The sequence below is a fragment of the Strigops habroptila genome, chromosome 7 (genome assembly GCF_004027225.2).
Source record: "Strigops habroptila isolate Jane chromosome 7, bStrHab1.2.pri, whole genome shotgun sequence".
Taxonomy (NCBI): domain Eukaryota; kingdom Metazoa; phylum Chordata; class Aves; order Psittaciformes; family Psittacidae; genus Strigops; species Strigops habroptila.
This window is the reverse complement of record NC_044283.2, coordinates 51,681,540-51,705,188: the sequence shown is the minus strand read 5'-3', so window position 1 is coordinate 51,705,188 and position 23,649 is coordinate 51,681,540. Positions and strand designations below refer to the sequence as shown.

Sequence of the window (23,649 nt, the reverse complement as noted above, 5' to 3'; positions counted from 1 at the left end):
TGCCACAGCATTTGCATGGCAGGAGAGGTTTGCATGTGTTGTTTCAGCAGAAACTTGACTGTTGCCCAGGGACATGGGGCCCTCTTTCCCCAGCCCTCCAGGGGGAGCAGGATTGCCCAGGGGGTCTTGTCTCACTGCTGGGTCAGCTCTGAAGTCAGGCTAAGCTGCTCTTGGGACCCTCCAGCATGTCAAACTTTGCTTCCACAATGTAACAGCTATTTTGACTACAGCACCAAAGTACTGGGCTTCCACTTCCTGACTCTGTAGCCAGCCACAACACTGTTAAATTCGTGTGAGTCTTCCAAAATATAGATAGGAATTTACATGAGGTTATGTAGAAGGTGTATTCTTTTAAATTCCTATTTTTAGTGTACGGGGTGCTTTTTGTTTAATACAAAGCAGTGCTTAGTTCTGAACACAGTTCTGCACAGAATCTCGTTTCGAGTTCTCTGCATGAGGAAAACATAAAATCCAGCCCATTCCCTAGGGGAGCTGTTGGGGGCCCAACCCGTGATGCTACTCAACGCTGGCAGATGCCACAAGACAAAGCCTTCTGCAGAGCCCTGTCACCATCTTTAGGGTCCCACAGCAGCTCTGTTCTAAGTGTGCTGGGAACCAGCTGCCTGTTCCTCATAACCCCAGTCTGTCAACTGTGTTTGCGTGCTGCTGCTCACTGTTACCTGTAGATGATGCTGTTTGAAACAAATGGTCCCTTGTAGCCATCACTGGGGTACAAATGTAAGCCATACAAAACCAGATTTGACCAGAACTAAGTGTTTACTCATCCATCACCTTGAAATATTCTCTGGATTGTAATACAGATACTATTTACAACAATGTAATTACCTCCGTCATTTTTCTTTTGGTTTAGAGCCTAAACAGATCATGCAAAAAAGGTATTTAATGTTTCCAGAAAGGACTGGTTTTAAATAACTGGCTCAAGGTTACAGAATGTGCTGCTAATGGAAAGTTGTGATGGAGCTTGCAATAAATTACCAAGAGCGCTTTGAATAGCCACAGAAGTTTTCAACAGTGACTACACCTGTGATTAGTGAAGAGGTGTTTAAATTGAGAGTGTTGCAGGCACACACCATGCACGTCAAACCAATACACTGATTTTGCAACTGTCTCCACACATGAACTCGATGGCCTGAGAGCACCTGGCTGTACAAGCCCTCTATGCACAGAGCTGGGTGCAAGTGTGCCTGTGCGGGTACACAGACACACATGTGCACATCATGAGTAATGGAGACACATGAAACCATCCTCTTGTAAGCGATGCCTTCCCCTGGCCAAGAGGCAGCTCCTGCCAATGGAGGGAAGCAGGAGAGGTGCAGCTAGGAGCTGAGGGTGGCGTTACGCTGCTCCAGTTGCTTCCGTATCTGTGACTAGAACAGAAAGATGATCTGTTACTGTTTGTCTGCATGCGTGTGGATGTGGGCAAGTATGACCAACCCAAATACTGGTATTCTTAAGGAAGTAATGCTTTCAAGCCTTTACAGTGTCTTCTCATTGCTCCCTTCATGACCCAACACATGCAGTCTGTGCTGATGTTCCATACTGTTTACCATATACAAAATGATATCCTTAAAGATGATTCATTTCTTCTTCCTAATGAGTATGTGTATTAAAAGTGCATCCCAAAATTGCTAAAGTGGGTTTGGAGGCATATACATTATGTGAAAACTACATATCCCGGTCTAGTTGGCCTGGAAGCTGGAACAAATACTCCCTTCTTCCAGATCCTGAGGGCTGTAGTGCTTGGGTGCTACCGTACTGAGAGGTTTATGATGGCAGTACCAAGGGTACTGCTGCCTGAAGCGTACTGCCACTGAACGCTGCATGTCACCTTACCAGCTTCCATCGCAGTATTTTAATCCACTCGTCAGCTTCTATTCCGGTTTTTGCGCACAGATAATATGTCCTCAGTGGGAACACTAAACTGTAAGCAAACAATTAAAGGCCATTTCTTAAATTGACAGAACAATTGGTAATTCTTCCTAAAACTGAACCCAGCTGGCCTGCACCAGCAGTTGTTTAGACAGAGCAGGGCGGGGAGGCTGTGCTCCCATGCAGTCACCAGGAGGGAGGTTAGCCAGGAACTCTGTACAGTCCTTTACATCTGGGGGAGATGCTGCCCCAGGCCTGTAGGGACAGAAGTCCCCCATCTGGGCACAAAAGTGGTTACTGTGTGACTGGTAGCAATGTCTGAACTAGGAACTAGCCCATGGGTCTAGGTGATGACTATACATGCTTACAGAAATGGGAAGAGAAATTCCCACCACACATAGGCCTACACCCTTCCTCCTTACCAAGAAAAGGAAACCTTTTTCCAGTGGTAATATGGCAAAGCCACACAGGACTGACAGAGGTTGGCTGACAGAAACAGGCTCGTGAGTTAGAGAAAGAGCAGGGTCACAATGGGCAAGGAAGCTTTCAGAAGCACCCAGCTGTCACATTTCAAACTTCCCTGGCTATTCCAGCAGGTGTAAGTAGTACAGCAACTTACCAGAAACAATTGACTCTTTCCTGGGAATAGTCAAATTGCACAGCTGAGCATTCGGTTAAGTCAAGTGCCCGAATTGGTTCTGTGGCCTTGAGAATAGAATGGTTTTAGAATGGGAACGTGTGAAATCAGAAGACAAGGCTAGCTTGGTTCATCTTCAGTATATCCAGACCTTTACAAACACACTAGGTTTTTCCAGGCATAGGAATAGCTGCAACACCATAAACCCAAACTAACAAGCATAACATCAGTATTAACATGATAGGAACTGAGCTAAGTATAAAAAACCAGGACAGTCAGTTCAGATCTAGACAAACAATAGAGGAAGTGACTACTGCAGGAAAGTGTGAGCTAAATGCAGACTGCTTAAGGTTTGCTTGATGCATTATAATGTAACTGACACAGCAGCAGATCTGGTATCACTTCCAACTAAGGTTTACAGAGACAAGGGGATGGTTATCAGTCTTACCAGGCCTAGCCAGCTGTTGGAGATTTCGTTAATTCCTAAGTGCTTTAAAAGGATGAAGATGGGTAGAGAAAAATGCAGAGGCAAAGCTGAGGTAGTGCTTGCAGCAGAAGTGAGGGGTTTGGCTGCATAAGCAGTGTGTGTATATTGAAGTTTCTTGGGACAGACCTAGGAGTGCTCAGGTATGGGGATATAGACTATGTGTAACTATAACTCCCTTAAGAGTTTCATCCTCCCTAGGTGTGGGAGTTCTTCCTTATTTTGTTTGGCCTTACACTCTTATAGAATCATTTAGGTTGGAAATAATCGTTAAGATCAGAAGAGGCAGCTGAAGTAGTAGAACAGGTTGCCCTCTACCCAAATGCCCTTAGGCCTTCCCCATGGCCCTTCATCAGGTGTATGGAGGTGTCTGTTGCTTTCCCATCTTTCCTTGTGTTTTCCTCTGGCTCAGTGGTTGTTATACACTACACTAGAAGCAAGCCCCTTGTGCTGAGGCGTGCTAGCAAATGCCTTCTCAGGGCCAGCAGCAACTTGCTCACCTGTAGGTATCTGCAATCCCACAGCAACACTGGGAATGCCAGGAGACACCAGAGCTGCTGCCTGGGAGGAGGCCATGTTCCTGACAGAGACACCTTCTCACCTGGTAAGTCGCAAATGCTCCTCAAACATTTGCAGTGCTGCCCTTTGAAATGTTATCCTGGAAACTTAACTGAAGTTGGCTTGAACTGAAATGAAAGCTGATGGTAGGTCCCATAAATATGTAACTGTTTATAAACGGTAATGTTTGGTGAGACAGTTGTGTCTGCTGTTGTGTTAAAATTTGTGAGATGCTTGAAGCAGAGCTTGGCAGAGCTGCAGAGGAAAACAGTTTGGCTGTGTTCATGAAGGAGGTATTGAAAGGGTGGAGAAACTCTAAGAGGTATCTCTTTATTTTTTCGCAGTTTAAGAATGGAATGGAACAGCAAGTGCAACTGTTTTTCCCAGCTGCAGCAGGTTAATCCATGTCGGAGTACTAGAAAGGAGGCAGTTTTTAAATCAGTGCTTTCTATGTATACTTGAAATAGAAGGATGAAAGCAAGGAGTGCAAAATATACTCTAGTATTTGCAGATATATTTTAATAGCACTGCTGTCTGTTATGCTGTATGTGAAAGCTACTGATAAAAACCATGTTGTGCTGGTAGCTTAAAATCCATTGAACAAAGTAACCAAAAATGCACTGTAAATAACAGCTCTAACTAGTAGGTAAGACTACAGAGCACAGTAATGTTTTCCAGCTGTGAAACTTGCCTTTCTTGTTGAAGTCATCAGCAAGATGTCTGAGCTAATTTGAGAGGTCTGACCCCTCTGACAGTATGGGAAGCTTTGATACAGATGCGAGAAGCCAGAGATATGCGGAGGCCGCAGCTGCCTCTAGAGAGGTTTAAAGAGTAGAACTGGTGTTTGCTACTTACTGTCTGGTCTTTGAAATACTTAAGTTCATTCCTATGCAGTGTAAACCACCTTGTCTTCCAATTCTGAAAGATCAAGAACGGATGGATGGTAACTGTCTTGTGAGAATTGAGTGTAATGCGTCTTGGGAAAGAAAAAGCTTTAAGGCTTTGACTTGCTCTGGTTTACAGTTGTGCTTTGTTGTTGCTCTCTGCAGGGGAATGCAAGTGGAGTTATTTCAGCTCCACATTGTCTCTAGCTTCTGTGGGTGATTGCAGAGTGGAAGCAAGAAGTAAGAGTTTTTCCTTACCTTGACTATTTTGCCTTGTTTTATCAAATATCCTTCTTTTGTACCAAGCTGTGAAGGAACCAGGAAAGGGATTGGTGTTAGAGATTATGCTCTGTTTTTATTTCCCACATTCCCCTCTCTGCCTATGTCCAGAACAAGGAAAGGCAGCCTGTCTTTGGGGAAACTTCCCATGGCCAATTGCCCTGTCCTCACTCCTGTGCTTGCCTCATAGGGCTGGATCCACAGCTAGGTTAAACATGGGCCTGTGCTAGCTCTAAAGGCAATCTCTTAGACCATGACTCCCTTGGCAAGCTTCTGGCCTGCATCTTCTTAATGAAACACTGCAAAATAGTTGCAGTTACAGTTTATTTGGTAAAGTTAGACAGTTGCCTCACTATGTCTTGTAACCAGAAGCACCTGGGGTTTAGCTGACAGAGGAATTATCCACAAAAATCACTCTTGATGTGTTTTACTTAGGCATTCTCTTCCCTCAGACAGCCACATGCTTGAGAGGGAAAACCTGATACATTCAATATGCTTACCAAAAAATTGTTTTTTGGACTGTTTCTCTGCCACCATGAGTGATGCTGGGACCTTATGACTTCTCAGATACTGAAACTCTGTGTAGGGACCTAGTTGTGAGACTGCACACCTCTGGAAATCAAATTCTGGCCAAGCTAATAACTACCTGGCTCTTGAAAAAATACTGCCTTTTTACTGGTTGCATGTGGAAGTTAAGTTTCTTTGGAGGTTAAAGTGTTTTAAAACAAGGTGATTCTAAAATAATAAAGTCCAAGTGTGAAGATGCCAAAAAAACCCTTTTTGTGTAAAGTACCTATCCAGATATAGATACTCTGATTAACTTGGTTGTACTGTGCTTCGGTTTGGGGTTTCCTTTTCCAAATGTGTCCCTGACTGTCTTGCACATCTCTGAATACTTTTTTCAAAAAGTTGCTTTTTAACTGACTTAGAAAGGCTGTATATTGCTAACTGGGCAAAATAATTCTAAGAAACAAAGAAGCCTGCAAAAATAATAAGTAGTAATGAGTTTAGGTCTGTCAGAACTACTATCTGCTTCCTGCCATCTAATCCTTGTATTCACCAAGTGAGACAAAATGTGGTAAATCCCATAATTGTTACTTGGGTTTGCTATTTGGTGTATTCCTCTCCTTACCTGGGAAGGGAGAGAAAGAGAGACTTGCCACTGGCTGTAAAGGATGTTGAGCAAAACAAGGGCTTACTGTGCAAGCTGGCATGTGTGTTGTTGCATACAGCCTGATGAGTGTTATCAGAAAGATGTGAGAAGTGGTGTGTTTGTTGTGTGGGTTTGTTTGGTTTGGTTTTTAATTCCTGATAAAGTTATTGTTAAGATGGCATTCTAAAAGGAAGGTAACAGGAGAATGAAAACTTTCATATATTCTTTGTTTGGATGGTCAGACTTACCTGCAGACAGTGTTTTCCCAGTGACAGCATTGAAAATCTCAGTGACAGTTCTAAAACGCTTTAGCTGTCAGGGGAGTGTACTTAGCAAGTCTTTGTTTTGCCTTGGTTGGCAAAGACATCCTGTATTTACAAGCCCATAAAGCGATGAATTACCAGTGTTACTCCGTAGCTCACTCCAGGAATCATACTAAACTCAGGCCAGGAGAAGCACCCCTCTCACTGAACACAACTTACTGAAGGAGCATTTGGAACAAGGTCGCTTTCTGTCCTTCCTGTCTGCATGGCTGTGTGAACTCGGACGGACTCATAAATGGAAGGTTCTTCCACTTCCCGAGGGTAGGGATGCTTCAATACAATTAAGGTTCCTGGAGAGAAAAAGAGCAGGAGTGAGTCATCTGGCAAGACAGTCTTAGAAAAATAACTGGCAGTAGCTCCCCGTTTGAGGAATGGTTAACTTCATCTTTTCCCAAAATAAAAAAAGGCAGAAGAACTAATAACCTCCCAAGATTTATGTGACACTTCCTGTAAGGGGATTTCCTTGGAATGGACTCAGGCCACACCGATTTGAGAAAACAATCAGATGCTATAAATGACTCTCCCATACTGGTAAAACTAGACAAATATTTCTAACATGCATCATCTGAATAATTTAGACTTTGCGAGGGGTATTTTCTACAAAAATCCACCCATCCAAAGTACAGAGAGGCACCTGCTGGATTCAGTTGCCCAGTGAATTTGACTCTCTTGTGTTGCTCAGAGTCCTCAACATCTTGGACACCTGGACCATGCCTAAATTCATTCCTTCCTCCCTGTACAGTGGGAGTTTACTTATCCTTACATCTCTGAAAACAAGACTGACAACCCTCTTCACTTCTCCTAAGCAGCAGTTAATTAAACCCCTTCTGCAATGCATGGTAAAGTGGTGAAAAATCAAGACAGCAACAGAACAGGACTGTCAGACAACCCTCAAAGGCAGGCGTCTCCTGTCCTGCTTGAACCTTATCTTCAGCCAGGGAGCAACTAGGTAATACAGAACAAACTGAAACCCGATTTCATAGTTACAGCTGAAATGCTGATCTACACGCGACCTGCACCTTCACTGCGTTCATGAGGATGTGACTACAGACATGATCATGCCTCTTTACATGCAACTGTGAAAACTGTAAATATATGGTACCTTTTTAAACCTTTAAACTTACTAGGGCTTGCAGGGAATCACTTGACACATTAGATTCCCTTCCTGCACAGGAGGCTGGCTGGGTGGATAGGCAGGATAGGAGGCCACCACAGTTACCCTGCTTTTGCCAAGAACCTGCTGCTTGCTGCATAAATTGCTTCATCTGTCAGAGCTTTGGTTAGAGGCTTCTTAACAGTAGGCCCAGTTAGCATCACAGTTAACTGGTTTAGATAGTAACTTTTTGATTATAGCTGTTCTTAGTTCCCCAAATAAAGTCATGCTTATTGCACATTCTCTGTAAAAAGCTGTCTCAATAGACAGCTCAATAGAGAATCTATTAAACTAGATTCTCAATAGAGAATCTATTAAACTATCCACAATAGTGAAGAGTCTCCTTAAAAACGTAACTGCTATACCATCTAATCTCATTCTTTAAAAATAACGACAAAGCATACCAAGTGCTGTTCCATTTGCATCTTATGCTGATATTGTCAGCTTTTAAACAGGAAGGATGCTAGAATTGGTAAGAACTTGGACTTGAAACCTACAAGTGATTGAGTAATTTAGAAGTGAAATAAAGTTTAAAGTATATTTTGCAATGGGAAGGGCTACAAACAGAAGTGGGGAAAATTGTATTTGAAGTAACCAACTGAAATTTGCTCACAGGCACAGGTGGTCTATGCAAATGTGCTATGTTCAACTTGTAGTAGGTGAAAAGTCAAAATCAGTTTCATTCTCTCTGGCCTTACAGAAAAACATTGCTTTATCATTTAAAATCAAATTGAGAATACACCTATTACTGGTCTACAGAAACTACTCTTAAGCTGTTGCGTAGAATCAGAGTACTATCATCTCTATAAATAAAAGAGGCCCTGCTCTTTTATAAAAGAGCCCTGCTGCAGAACTGGGAGGACTTAACATTTTATACAATATTTGTTTTCTAATAAGTTCTCCATGTTTTTTCTCCACAACGGATACTTGTACACCATCATCTGGTAACTGTATAAAAGAACTAGTAAAAGTTGCACTGTTAGCAAGATTCTTATTACATGTTTGTGTGTGATAATCTATTCCTAAGGAAGACTTAAAATTAGTCACATTGTTGGAAATTTTAGCTTCAAGTGTGTCGTGGTTTGAGCCCAGCCGGTAACTCAGAACCACGCAGCCGCTCGCTCACACCCCACCTTCCTCCTCCCCCAGCTCCCGGAGGGATGGGGAGGAGAATCGGAAGAATGTAACTCCCACGGGTTGAGATAAGAGCAGTCCCGCAACTAAGGTATAATACAAAACCACTGCTACTACCACCAATCATAATAATGATAAGGGAAAGAACAAGGGGAGAGGATACAATTGCTCACCACCTGCCAACCGATACCCTGCCCAATCTGAGCAGCAATCTGGGCCTTTCGGGTGACTCTCCCCAGTTTATATACTGGGCATGATGTGCTGTGGTATGGAATACCCCTTTGGCCAGTTTGGGTCAGGTGTCCTGTCTCTGCTTCTTCCCAGCTTCCCCTCCTCCTTGGCAGAGCATGAGACTGAGAAAGTCCTTGGTCAGAGTAAACATTACTTAGCAACAACCAAAAAACATCGGTGTTATCAGCGTTGTTCCCAGGCTGAAAGTCAAAAACGCAGCATTACACCAGCCACTAAGAAGGAGAAAAATGAATGCTATAGCTGAACCCAGGACAAAGTGACTTTGGTTTTTTTGTGTGGGTAATGACAATGTTTTTTATATGCTTTCAAAATAATTTAGGTAAAAACTGACAAAGCAAACAAGTAAAAATATTATGTTAACCTTGTCACTTTGAATAAAGATGGAAATCCAGAAATACAATAGTATATTGCTTTAACCCTGTTACTGAATAGATTCAGCCTGCCTGCTCAGTAAGCCATCCCACAGAACACAATTTCCTTTTACTTATCCATAGTTCAGAAGGAAGTGGATACATCACATTGCAAAAAAAATAGACGTGAGTCCATGTAGCAATTTGGAGTGGCAAATGAAGTTGTGGTAAGACAAGGTTTGTTTGGCTTTAAGCACAAACCTGCAGGTGTCCCACTACAAAAGAACCACTGTGCTCCATGGACTAGTTTGCAGGGTGCAGGCCTGTGTGTTCGCATACTGATCAATGAGAATGTGCTGTGCCTCTTCAGACACAAAACTAGCTCCAGTGAGACAAACTTAAATGGGAGATAGTGGAAATCATTACACATTCTCTCTCATGGGTCTCTGCTTTATTAAGTCCCGTCTGTAAGCAAGGAGGAGATGAAAATGCTATCCTGCTTTACTCTTTCATTCCTGCTCTTGCAGTGTTTTTATAGAAAATTGTTTGTAAGTATAACAAGGAATAAGAAAAACTGGTCCAACTACTTTCTACTAATGCCTGAGCTACATGTTGCTTGCTGCCTTTCACTGAATGGAACGGTAGCTTAAGAAATCAGACCCTGTTGCTGGCCCTTCTGCCAACCTGCTGTGTGACCTGTGTTGGGCCAGCCATTCTGCCACACTGACACTTGGCTTAGAGTGGGCTCTGATGAGCCTCTACCCTCTTTTTAATGTAAACTGGTTACCACCCAGGTGACCTTGGACACCTGTGTTTGAAGGAACATTGCCTGTGTGCTAGGTCTCTCTTCCTCTCTACTGCTATCCATGGTAAGGTAAGGTGGAAGGTTTCTTGATGTGATATTCAAATGGCTTTTCTCATTCTGTAGCACATCCAAAATAAGAGGTTTCACAGAGCCAGCAGAATCTGATTAGAGCGCTTTAAGGCAACAAATGAGCCCATCATTCAGCAGTGTTGATCCTGTCCACAGAGATCACACAACACCAATGCCTCGATTACTAAAGTCTGTAATGCACGCAGTGAAGGAATGGGGAAATACAAGTTTTATATGTCATCTGAAATCTTTATAGGGTTAGGCCTGTATGCTGCACATCTGTGCTCACTGGCACAAAAAATACACGTGGGAACTTTGTGTTTGAACCACTCTTAAAAGCAATTTAAAAAAAGAATGCTTTGAAAGATACAAGTGCTATACTGAGTGTACCACTGCATTTTTCTTGCAGGAGGAAAAAAAAAAGGCAAAGCAACCCTTGAATTTAATGCCTGAGTTACAAGAGTGCTGCTCTTAGTGCAGTGTGTGACATATTACAGTTATTGCATGTGCCAACAATCACTTAACTGGTGTCTTGCCTATGTAATTAGTACTACTCTATGAGGTATTTGCATACACTTTCTACAGAGGATACTGAAGTTTTTGGCACTAACTTGTACTGACCCTTTTTCAACTCCTGCATTTGAAGCTAAACCTAAAACTGGCATCATCATGATAATAAGCATCTGCTTCTACATGGATTCTGGTCTGGTGGTATTCAACTCACTTGTGGTAATCAAGATTAAGCTTTTGACTTAATTCAGACAGCATGTTGGCTGCTAAAGAAACCTGTGCTTTTCTCTCTCTTTTTCTTAAAAACAAGAAACAACACTCTGATGGCAGATAGTATTAGCAGGTTGATCCACTGTAGACAGAAAAGGGCAAGGTGATATAGGCCAAATTCCCTAAAGGAAAGAGGAACATATCACTGTAGACTTCTTCCCTGGATGAAGAACGGTGGAGCTAAGAGCTAAGCAATTTCAAATCCCTTTTCCATTTATTCTTTTTCTGTGATTTCAACTTCATAGGTGAACATTTACTTCCTCACTAAACACCCTCTTTAGTTTTTCCCTTTTTGAGAAGGTTCTGTTGCTCCCAGTACACACATATTCTGAAACGCTTCCTTCTCTGAGAAATCAAAAGGACCTCACATCCCTGGTTATCAAAAACCCCATAAGATTACATGTAGTTTGTCTTCAGAGCACTGGAAAGAGTTTTTGAAGGGGAACATCTAAGATACCTGTAGTTAACACAATCATGAATTCTGAAGAGGAACACTTCAGCAGTAGATTGATTTGATAGCCACTGAAGACACTGGAAGCTCCTTTTACTTAGATCTGTACAAAGCAGGACTACAAATGTGTTCATGCAAACATATGCTCTCCTTACCTGTTTCACTTCCAATTAAAGGCTGATTTGCAAAATGCATGACTAATTCCTTCAAGCTAGAGAATTCATTAAATCCAAATTTGAACGAAGTTCCTGTATGTTCAACAAGGAAGTGTTTGACAGAATCTTTTCCCCTAAAATAAAAAAGGAAAATTTGTCAATGCATAAATGCTGAAGGCATTTGGCATATGCAACCCTTAAACAGCAGCTTCCACTACAGGAAATCTGGCTCCCAGATTACAGGCTGACAATCACTGTCCTAGCAGCAATACTATCACCATTACTGTCCCTCACTAATACTCCACACAGCTGAGACTCAGATTTATTAAGAAAAATCTAATTGTTGCTTTACAGATATGAGATGATGAAAGCCTAGAAAGGCCAAGGAAGTTAAATTAACTCTTGTAGCAATCAGTAAAGAGACTCACAAACGAGGTTTCCAGCCTTCTGTCCATTCCCTTACTGGACTTTAATCTTTATGGTGTACCTGTATTACTTGGTGTATGTCTTACTCTACAGGTAGCATCCCAACTTCATTGAAACTCTCCTGTTTCTCTTTCAAAAATTGGTTGCCTCCTTTCCGCATCCAAACAGGGATTTAATAACCTAGCTTTAGACACCCATTTGTCTGTTTTGCCTCTGTGCTGAGACAAATACTTCCCCTATGGTTGGCACTGTCAAACATGAACCAGGATCCTTTGTCCAGAAAGTAACAGTATTTGTTTATGAAAACTGATGGTATTTAGAGAAGTGGGCAAGGCCTCACTTCCTGGATGGGCACTTGTTTTGACTTCAGGAGACAGTAAAACACTTACTGCAAGTATCTCTCCTGTGAAAAAGTTACTTCTGTTAATGTTATTAGCATTCAAAATAGTCCAGAGAAAAATTTGTCTCAGGAGAAATTGTATGGGGCAAATATATTGAAAACATACTGAAGACAGGGATTTATAGCATCTTTTCCATTGTCTACTGCCACTTCCACAGGATATTATAATTTCAAACAGGTATTTAAACAAATATTTATCTTTGAACAATACTTGTGATATTGTAGAACATGCCTCCGTTGACCTCTGTTGCATGTTTTGTGCTACAGTCAGCTGAGACACAATGCGTGCAAGCCAAGTGCAGAGGCCCTACAATAGCAAACAGCTGATGTGACTCCACTGCAATGACAGGGTTTTCATCTTTTCATTTAATTTCACAAGAAATACAATGCTGCAATGAGTTGTACTTACTTTATTTCCCAGTTCCTTTTTGAAGTTGGCTAATTTAGCACTTATTAACTGGTATATTTACTACCATTCTCATCGTGAAACTTTTCTACTCCCATCAGCTGTTTTTTTAACTCCCAGAACTGCCATAGGTTTTTATCATGAAGACTGAATATCTACAGCAAATCCACAGAAATGTTTTTCATCAATAAGATTAATTCATAGTTTGTAAAAATAAGTGCCATTTTCAAATCCAAACCAATGGTTTCTTTCTTTCTAACAAAATGTCATTCAGCAGGATTACACTATGAGGAATATATACTAAAATAGCTTAAGCCCTAGGAAAAAACTCTGCAGGTCATCTCAATGCATGAGACAAGCAAACAAACATGGGAGTAAGTGCAGATTTTAAAACTGCTAGCTGTGAGGCATGAGATAAATTCACTTGGGTCCATACACTACCTTACAGAGAGGGAATACAAATCTTCCCTTTCATTACTCTTCCTCAAGAGATAGCTTCCATCCTGCCCGTTGGAAAGCAGCAGCGCTTCTGCTGCATGCCGGGTAAGATTATCATGATACCACCTGGGAAGACACAAGGGGTTAAAGCATCATTTGCTCTGCTCTCAACTGACAGCTGCTGCTGCGTTATAGAGCTGAGTTAGAGAAAGAGGAAGGACTGCAGCTATCACTGCTACAATTCTGAGTTACCACCCTTCTCACAAGCACACACAGGTTACACAGAACTGTGCTCCTTTCAGCACCCTCAGAGAACTACCTTTTGTTAACTACAAAGTTGTATACAAACACCTGACACTTTGTAATAATCTAGAAAACCCAGCAAATTCTCCTTCCGTGAGCAACAAACTACCTTATGCTGATAAGGTGAAAGCAATTTTGGGGGGTATGCAGGACCCTTTGTCTATTTTCAGAACCTGTACTTCCTGACATATCTACACGCTTTGGTACACTTCCCCTTTTGGGGCAAATGGGCAACAGTTAAACTCCTCCCAAACTTTCTGTTTCCCGCAACTTACTTCATCTGCACTGCTAAGATTGGCAATTAACCACATGTGCCTAAACTTAAAATTTCATTTGAAGCATAGCCTTTTTGGAAGAAGGAACAGAGGAAGGGACAAAAATAACTAACAGAATTTGAAGCAAAATTTAGGAAATCTTACCATTGTTGTGACTCAGCCATATGTGGTCTGAGCTATGCAGGAAAACTAGATCTAAACACCTGCTTCACTTACCATCAGTTAAAACTAACCTCATTAGGTTTTTTAAATGAAAAATTCCACAAGGAAATCACAGAAAAAAATCCTGCAAAGATGATGAAATGTTGTTTATGGCTTCATTTGCACCTAGAATTTTTCACAATAGAAACACCTGATTCCCATCAGTAGAAAAGGATCTCATGAGACATGATCCTGAGACCACACACAAATAAGAGCCACAGCTATAAAAGGCTGGAGTGCTATCCCATAAGACATGCTGTGTGAAGATATCTGTGCAGTTATATACATATGCCATAACCTCTGGTGCAGAAGGAGGAGGGGAGACTGTATCCAGGGCACAGCTCTGCAGGGTACAAGCCTCTCCACTCCCCTTGTCTGTATGTGGAGCAGTGCCCAGTCTCCTTTCCCTTCCTTTTAAACTGTATGTGCCCGGAGTTTTAGGGTCTAAGTCTATTACTGTTTCAGCCAGAGAAATACAGTTTGACCAAAAGCAGAAGTGTGATCACAGCGCTTTCCGGCATTTGTATCATGGCAGTGTTCAGCCTGAAATGAGGTGTAATTGTACACCTTTTCTCCTTTGTACTTTATCTGTTCATTGTAAGTTGCCACTAAATTTGGCACCTTGTGCTATGTTTTTAAATCTGAATTTAGACAGCTGCCTACTTGAAAGGCCAGCTGGTTGATAAATTGCTTTATGACAGACTCCAGATTGTTAACCCTGCAGAAGACAAGATCCATGTGAAACTCAATGCAGGCAGAGTATGGCTGCTTTGGCTCTAGAACATGGTCCGTGGACCATCTATACAGTAGAATCAAATAATGAATATTTAAAGATCAAAGTGTCATCCTCTGAAACACCTGTTAGCCAAAATCTGCTTTGGGATTAACTGCCCAAGTAAGTAACTGCCAAAGGTCAGATCTGTCCTGATGTGATGAGGATCATACCAGCATGCACACTTGGCTGAGAGGACAACACTGTGTTTTGGGTGGAATTTCATAACACTATTTCTCTCACTTATGTACAGAAGAAACATACACAGAGAAAATCTGTAAGTGGTCACGTTCATAAAGGAGGCATACTCAGTTTGAGGTTGCTCATAACTGTGCTGTTACCTTTTGTCCAAAAAGCCTTCTACTAAGATTTTAAAATAGAAGTCACTTAAAAAAATGCTGTGTTTAAATCTACTCTCTCATTACACATAAAAAGCCAGTGAGTAATGAAATTTTACCATTATGAAAAAAATAATATTAAACTAATCAAAAAACATCAATAAAATCCCACTCACTTAATTGGGAAAATAATGTTGGTTTAAAGAGCAGTTTTAAATATTTGCTGACCAGGCTGCATCAGTCTTCTTGCTCAGACATGCTGCCTCAGACAAAAATCCCTCAAATGTTACCATGTTCCTCTTGCTCAGCTTAAAAAGTAGAACTGGATGTGAGACATATTTTAGTGCCAAAGTGACTGTGTTATACATAGCTTGTTTTCTTTTCTTTTTTTTCTGGCCACTCAGAATTAGTTCCAATTGAATGAACACAGGTAAGATTTAAAAATGTTGTGGAAAATTCAGCATTTACATCCAGACCACCAGGAGGTTAAATAAATACATACCTATGCAAACAGTCTGCTCTCCCAATCTAGCCTGCCTGGTGACACAAATACAAGTACGTAGGACTAAAAAGAAATCCAAACAGTCCTTTGGTTAGACACTACTAGATACACTTCAGTTAAATCTAAGTACTTGACAGAAGGGGGATCATTCTATTTGTCTTGTCTAGAAAAACGTATTTCAGGCAGTTCTTTGAAATTTGCAGGTAAATCAATGTGGGAGATATGGCTCATTCAGCAGACACTGTAAAAGGGAGGTCACCTTTAGCTTAGGTTTTGGTTCTTCCGAGAATTTGGAGAAGGAAACTGTTGACAGAAAACATAATACTGTATCTACCTTCTTGCCTTCTTAAAACAGAAAAGGAGATTAAAAGGCTTTATAAACACCCACCTGTTTGAAGCCCCGAGCAAGTCCTTTAAAAAGCTGAAGTGTCTTAACTCTTTCATTTTGAACCATGGTGCGTATCTTGCATATTGGGTTGTTTCTGAAGGGCCTTCCAAAAGACATCTTTATTTGACCCAACTTACAGAGCCTTGTATTCACTATAAAAATAATCCAGTAGTGTGAAAATTGCCTGGGGTTCCTTATTCAAATTTCCCTGAAGTAACACAGGCAGAAAAACAGAGGAAAGTCCTTCCTTGCTTCAGAGCCAATGCTGCTGGGTGCCCTTAGCCTTCCATGCCTTCCTGTCACAAATGCATACATACTTCCAGGAGTTCTTTCTTTCTTAATAACTTCATTTCTCCTATAAAAATTCCTGCATGCTCCCCTTTTTTGGGTTCCTTACCATCGATTTGACTAGTGATCTCAATTTCAGAGTTTATAATTGCTGTCATTTATCCATTCTTGTTACCTTAACTTTGTCCTAAGTTACATTAAATCTCTGTACCCCACACGTGTAAGCATGCCTGGGTTGCCAGGGTGTGTTGCTGAAGGACCGTGCTATTCTTCCTGCACTTTGGAGAGGAAGAGTCTGCTGGGCCCATGAAAGTGTGTCTTAAGATGGGCACTCAGCCCTAGTGAGATCACCTTTGCTTCTCTTTGGAAAAGAAAAAAAGCATTTGCAGAAATCAGCCTATCCTTTAGATCAGATTGCACTGGTGACAATGGAGGAAGAGCTTTACTGACATTGCTGTTAAGAGAAAGAAGAGAGAAATGAGACATGCAGTGCCCCAGAGAACCAAACTCATCAGAGCACACAGCCTTGCCCTAAGGGTCTGCCCACCTGCTCAGCAGTGGGGTTCCCCTGTGGGATAAGCTGGTGATTGCCACAGTACAAGCCATGTCTGTGCCAGCCAGCTGTACCACTGCAGCTATGCTAATCATCACTACTACACAATGCACACACTTGCGTTGAAATCTCTCCTTGCATTAAGATCTCTGTGTAGTTAATGCAGTGACCGGCACTCCCTACACAGTGGTGATGATCAGGAATATGTTACAGCAATGTTTGGGGTGGGAAACTCCCTCTTCAGTAAAGAACCTCATCCTCAAAATGTTCACTTGTTCTTTTATCAACCCAAGATATTTCAATGAAAAACGCTAATGAAACTTCATTACCTGCACGTCAGACAGCCCTTACACAAAGAAACTACAGAGATATTTTGCAAAACATTTCTGCCTGTGTAAATAGGGGCTGGTGAATAAACCTGTAGCTGTCATCAGGTGGATTAACTTTTTAACAATACTGGAATATACAAGGAATACAAACACTCATCCATGGTTAACCTAAGGATGAATGTTGAGTGACTTGGATAATTCTCTTCTCAGCCATTTCTATGCGCAAACTGTGTATCACCCAGCAGAAATACTCACTTTTCCTCCTCATAAAAATGAAAGGTAGCTAGTGCCAGCCAGAAGCTGGAAGTTCTGACTGCCATTTGGTTTTAATGTCTGGAGCGGTAACTCTGAGGTACACCCAGCTGTCAGATAAATGCAGTAGGCAGAAGTCACACTTATTTTTATGTCCTTATCAGATTATGTTCTCAGACAGTTATAGCCTAGATAAGAGAAACTTTGTGGATGTTCGGCTTGCTTTTGCAGAGTCAGGCAATTCAAAGTTCCTTTGCTGAAGCAGGAAGGAGATTCTCAGTAGTCAACTGTGTCTGATTCCTTCCCAGAAGCTCCCTCCCTTACCACAGAAGGTCAAATACTTCCTGTGCTCCTCAGTGGGTGGCTGACCCCATGGAAAGCACCTTGACTGCCTGAGCTGCAGGAGTAAAGCAGAAACACAGCATAACGAATTCTCTCTTGTCCACCTCTGAAAGGGAAGAGAGATCCACACTGGCGGGGAGACAGTCCAGATGTGCTCTCGGTAGGGCTTTAGTATTATTCAGAACACTTATTTACCCTGGGCTGCTCTTTTAGTCATGGCATATGTTGCCAGGTTTTGTACTTTTGGGTTGGTGGTTTTTTTTTTGGTTTTTTTTTTTTGGATTAAAAACATATTTCCTGACACAACAAGTTGAATTTTCTTACATTTTGAAACTATATACTAGCCTCAAAGACATATTCCCATTCTTAGGTGAAATGTGTAGAATACTGTACTGCTTGGAGTGAGCAGGAAAGCATAGAGTTCTCCTGTGGCTGGACGCAGTGCTCTTCACTTGCTTGTACTCCAAAAATGACTCTACAAAACAGTCTTGCTAGTACTTGATTCTCTGCATGCTGGATTTCAGCAACTTCCAGATCATATCTGTCAAGTTTGGAGGTTTTGTTTGTTTGTTTTTATTTTAACTTTTTTCCTAATACGAAAGCCTAGAAGCATTACCCACCATCTTGAAGTCACAAAGGACTCTCTTACATCAGTAAAAATGAAGTTTTGGCAATGTTTTTAATGGTGCACGAGTTGAGAGAGCTCTAGAGAACCTACAAAAGGGCAAGAATGGTAAGACACAAGTTCTAGGTGGCATAAAACCAACACTGGTATTTATTGGACATTCTTTCAATGTGGCACACTGAAATACTTAATCACACAACTATGTAAAGTACTTTGCTGGAATGCAAAGGTGCTGTTTCATAGAAAAAATAACTTAAAAATAGAAATACAAGGAAATAATATCAGTGTATCCAGCGTTAAAGTTCATGTCATCTAACTGCAGGCTTTCACTAGTTCGGCTTCTGCTTTTCACTTCCATTTTCTCTTTCCCCTTCTCTCAACTGCCTTTGTTCTGATTTTCACCCAGTTCATTTGCTCACTTTCTAGCCGTTGTATTTTTGCCCTGTTTACCCTAGAAATATTATGAAGAAAAAAACCTTATGACCATTTGCCCTGTCCCAGTCATAGGAGTTCCTCAATTCCCCAATTTTATCACCATCTGATCTAGGTCTGTGGCCCAATTTATCTTCTGTTACTACAATTAAGCATTCAGTCTTGCAAATACCGTCTGTCATGGTATTGTCAAACCTCAAGCTGGAGGAACATAAAAGCTGTGCTGCAAGGGATAACAAAGAACACTTGGACTGCAAAAGAAAAAAGGCTACAGAAACTTGTTTCCTCTTGCCCCATTCCTGTCACCTCAAAAAGACAAACAGTGTCACCAAGCTACGCTATTATACTAGGACAGAAGCTGTGTTATGAGACCAGCCTGTAATTACTCAGATAACAAGATATTCCACATTCTCGTCTCTTGTGCAAGTAACATGAACCGCAAAATGGAATTCCCCAAACTCACACTATACGTGATCAGCCACAGGAGTTTCACACTGCAATGTGCAGGCAGTCCTTTAAGCGGTAACAGCAATAAATGTGATCGGAAAAAGGGCTGACCCCAGGAACAGCCAAAGAGACCTTCAAAGAAGAATCACAATGTCTGTTTCCTTGTCCGTTAGGCCAAGATGCGTATGGCTCTTTTGATAAACTTCAGTGCCCCCTTTTAAGTATTTTGGCAGATTTAAGGAAGAAGTTAATGAAGGAGCTAACACGTTTTTAACGTGTTCTGATTTTGCCCTTCCATTTCATTAGGCATTTAGTTCCGCCTATAAACACCTTGGCAATGAAGCTGACAGTAATCTGAATTCTCACTTTGAACTCTTGTTTGACCTCCGGAACTCTCTGAATAAATATAAGCAACCATCTTCCCTCAGACTGAACAAAATAGTTTAAAAAAATTAAATTAAAAAAAGCCAAACCCATCACTTCTGCTTTCTTTTGTTCTAACGTAAAGATCAGGAAGATCATCTTTACCAATACTGAGGCTTTGGAAAAAAGAAATCAATCTGATAAACAACTGTAGATATAGCTAGATCTTTCAGTGACTGTGATTGCCCCTGATGATAACTGGGATTGTTAAATCTTATTTCTTGATCTTTTTTTTTGTGACAGATGGGACATCTCTAGAGCAGGGGTAAATAAAGATGTGGCTTGTATATACTGAAATCCCCTTCTCCTCTTGCTTTGCTTTCATGCACTCCAATATTCCCAGTGTAATTTCAGGAGCATTAATCTAGAACAGTCCAGCACACACCAGGTCTTCCAAACCTAGCAGTGAGACAGATAGGTTTTATGCTGTACACCCATCTCTATTGCTGTCAACTTTCCATTTTGATGACCAGATGACCTGGTACTCTATGAGGATGTCCCGGTACCCAACCACCTTTCTCTTAAAAGTAAACACCTTCCCTTTTCACACTTCTTCAAACCTTCTCCAACTTCTTTGGTTTTTGCACAGTAAAGCAGAAGCTCTAAAATAACCTGATTCAAATTCCCCCTAAAGGGATGTGAATGTCAAAGTTGCTCTTCATCTGAATGACGCTTGTCTCTGATGGTCTTCACTATGGCAATGACATATATTCCTCAGCAGAACTGTGTCTCGGTTGTGCTAGATACTGCGTCAGGTGTAAGAGGAACTCAACTCTATGATAGCATCAGGGACTAAGTTTAGGATAAAAACCCTTGTGGTGGCTGAGAATTTAATGTTATGGTCTGGAGAGTGACGTACTTACTTCTCACAGATTAAAAAGTATTTACCTTAAGAGATTTTTTAGACTATTCTACCAGCATGTTTAGGGTGTGAGGACTTCTTTATCCTCTTTGGGGGAAGAAAGTGGCTTTAGTACTAGCTGAAAAAAAGGGCTTTGTTTAATAATCTGAAGGGAATCTTTGCTTGGCATTACTTATTTACCTTTAGTGCATTTAACTCAACACACTGCCCTGAAAGAGATCCTCAGGATTTCCTGGTAGGGTGAAAAGTTTAGGTTTTTCACCAAAGTGGAAATAAAATAAAGAAGCTACAGCTTTAAAAATGCATATTTATAGCCTTCTCATTTGTAGCCTTTTCTTCTCACTGGTACCACATCAGACACCATATCAGGCTGCAGTCCTACAAGATCACCTATGAGGACAAACTGCTTGCCAACCAGCAAGGCTGTTTATAAGCACAGGTTACTGGCATAAATCAACTCAGGTTATATAGTGGAAATTAATAAAAGTCTGGCAACTGATAATCGTGCTTCCCACATGAGCTGCAACTCTCTCTTTTTCCTTTTTTCTTTCCCCATAGATATTTTTTTTATGATGAGCATAATCTTAGAGATGTAAAGGAAATGCATATAATGGCCATTCTGGGTCCCACTGCAAAATGACTTCATTTTATATTTGTTAGATGCTTCAGTAACAGGCATTTCATGAACAGGTTCTTCTAAATATAGGAAAACATCAGCAGTGTGGAGATAATAATTCCAAGTCTCTGTGGCACTCCAATTTCTTCACTAAGTCAATTAATCACAGAAATAAATGATGAGTTGGTCCTTATCCATAAGTACTTGGGAAGCAAAAAACCTTTACTTGTTTCATCTAACCTTTTTGAACACAGAGGTGGCACCAGAGCCTTCCTGCTTTGTCTTCGCTGGCCTTCCCTCTGCTTTGTCTCCACTTTGCTGCCACTGATCCTTCCTCCCCTCCCTTTGCCCACCCGTGCTGTTCCTCCAGCCTGTGTTTCTTCTCACCCACAGCAATGGTGAAAAAGTGACCCAAGCCTTCCTCCTGTAAAAAGCAAAACTAACTGGCAAACATGGGTGAGTCACATCGGACAGGGAAGGAGGTCTGTTGCAACCTTCAGCCTTTCTTTTTGCTCCTTGGGTTTTGCTTATGAGGGTGATGCCCTCATAACGGCTGTGAACCGCTCCACTGCTCTCACTCCCAAGCCCGAGGCACCCTGGGGCAGCGGGCTGCCTCCCCGTGCCCAGCAAGGGGAGCCGGCATGGCGGCTGCGGTGGCAGCCCTCCAGGCCGAGCTGTGAGGAGATGGACGAAGGGATGGTGCAGGTCTGCAGCTGGGGAGAACACGCAGCTCTGAGGACAAGCTCTGGGCTTGGTGCTCCCTTCAGACACAGGTAAGAGACATGTCACAACCTTGGGCTCTTCCTGACAGAGGTTAAATGTCACAGAGCTGCTCTGAGTGAAGCTGCCTCTAACTTGCCACTGTACCTGAAAGCCCGTCTGTGCTCTGGCTTTTCTGTTATTTCTCCCGCTCACCTGCGGCACGCCAGTTGCACACCATGCACCGAGCCCTCCGACGGGCTCGTTAAAACAAACCCCAGTTTATCTCACTCCTCACCTCACTACCAAAGTCAGCAGCAAGAACCCGCAGCTCCCGCCCTGTCAGTGCCCGCCGGGCGGCCCGGCACCACCCGAAGGCCGCCATTTCGCGCGGGGACCCCCGCGCCCCTCAGCCACCACAGGGGTTGGGCGGGGGCCGCCATTTCGCGTGGGGACCCCCTCGGCGGCGTCCAGCCCCGACCGCCGCTTACCCCAGCGCCTCCAGCTCCTCGTCTAGCAGCGCGGCGGGACGCGGCTCCCGGCGCTGGGTCATCGTCCCGCCGCAGCTCTTCACTGCGCCCCGCCGGGGCACGACGGCTGCCGCGGCCGCCTCCGTGGGCCGCTGAGGAAGTGCACGGGCGTGGCGGCGGGACGGTACCTCCCGGGGCGGGAACCGGCCCGCCTCGTCGCGACGGAGTGTCCCGGCCCCGGCCGTGGGGAAGCGACCCTTCCCCGAGGTTTTACGGGGCCCCTCCGGCCCCGTCAGCGGGGCCTGCTCCCTCAGTAGGGGAGGCCAGAGCCGCCCAGGTAGCCAGTGGTACCTGGTTTCTCCCGTACTGGAAGTACCTTATTTCCAGAATAATCCATATTTCCGATTAGTTTAATCTGTACATCCCAGAAGTTCATATTCTGAAATCTTTCATGTATGTTCACTTTTCTCTTGTAATGGATGCCTCTCATCTCTTCTGTCACCAAAGTTCTCAGTGAGGAAATCTGAGGACGTTTCTGGATTAAGGTGAAATCTGTTTATTCTGTAAGTGTGAGGTGTTAAATCCTGCACCCACACCCAACCCGGAGAGTCCTGCGGGGTTTCTCACTTGCCCCTCTGAGCACAGCTTCACAGAGTGTGGTACTGCTGCTGGGGCAGTGAAAAACAAATACATGGCAGAATGCTATGTTCTAGTCACACATATTGAAGTTTTCACCAGGTATCCAGCACCAAAATAAGTTGTCTTCAGAAAAAACCTGATGTTTGAAGAGGCTGGAACAGCTACTTATTCTCTCACAAGTAGTCATGTGAATGTCACGCTCTGTGTGGAGCTAAGTCATTAGGAACAGGCTTGCTAAAAGCCTGGTGCTCCTGCTGGTCTTGGGGAATCAGTTTTTGAAGAGCTTTTCTAGCCTTGGCCATAGAAGAAGCTTCACAGAGTTTCCATATGTCAGATCACACTGTCCTGCTGTTCGAGCTTCTAACTGTGTTTTCGCTGGCTGGCTGCAAGGTGCTCTGCTCCTGTACTTGGCTGTTCATCTCAGCAGCAACATTCAGTTGTAGATACAGATTTCACAAATAAGCTGGTTTGGGGTTTGGTTTTTTTTTTTTTCCCCTTGGAAAAATAATTTTTTTTTTCTTGAAAAAGTTTTTTGGTTTTTGGTTTTTTGGCTTTTTTTTTTGTTTTGTTTGTTTGCTGTTTTTTTTTTTTGTAGGGGGCGGGGTGGGTCCCCTCTTTCTGAGTTTGCCTTTTCCTCTATTGAAAGCTTGTGATTTCATACTGTCTCTGGTAACCTGATCCTGAAATCCACAACCTTTGGTTAAATAGGTGCTTTTGATATGTTCATGGTTTGCTTGTGTTGGCTGGATAGATTTATTTATTATTGTCCTGTTCTGAGAGCTGCTCTGTTTGTTTTCAGCAGTGCCAAGCCCACTCCAGGTTATCTTGTTTGTGCTAGTGAAAGAGGCAGAAAAGCGGCTATCAAA

At 42.5% G+C, this 23,649-nt stretch overlaps 1 protein-coding gene across 1 annotated transcript; it reads right to left on the bottom strand.

The window, feature by feature from the left end:
• Positions 1–758: 758 nt before the first annotated feature.
• On the bottom strand, positions 759–22,282 carry DAPP1 (dual adaptor of phosphotyrosine and 3-phosphoinositides 1). The gene is made up of 9 exons (XM_030493390.1): positions 22,166–22,282; positions 13,031–13,153; positions 11,358–11,491; positions 6,368–6,498; positions 4,712–4,759; positions 4,425–4,487; positions 2,510–2,595; positions 1,855–1,942; positions 759–1,388 (listed from the first exon to the last, which is right to left on the bottom strand). The coding sequence occupies exons 1-9, from the start codon at positions 22,225–22,227 to the stop codon at positions 1,338–1,340; spliced, it is 786 nt and encodes a 261-aa protein (XP_030349250.1). The 5' UTR covers positions 22,228–22,282; the 3' UTR covers positions 759–1,337.
• Positions 22,283–23,649: the final 1,367 nt, after the last annotated feature.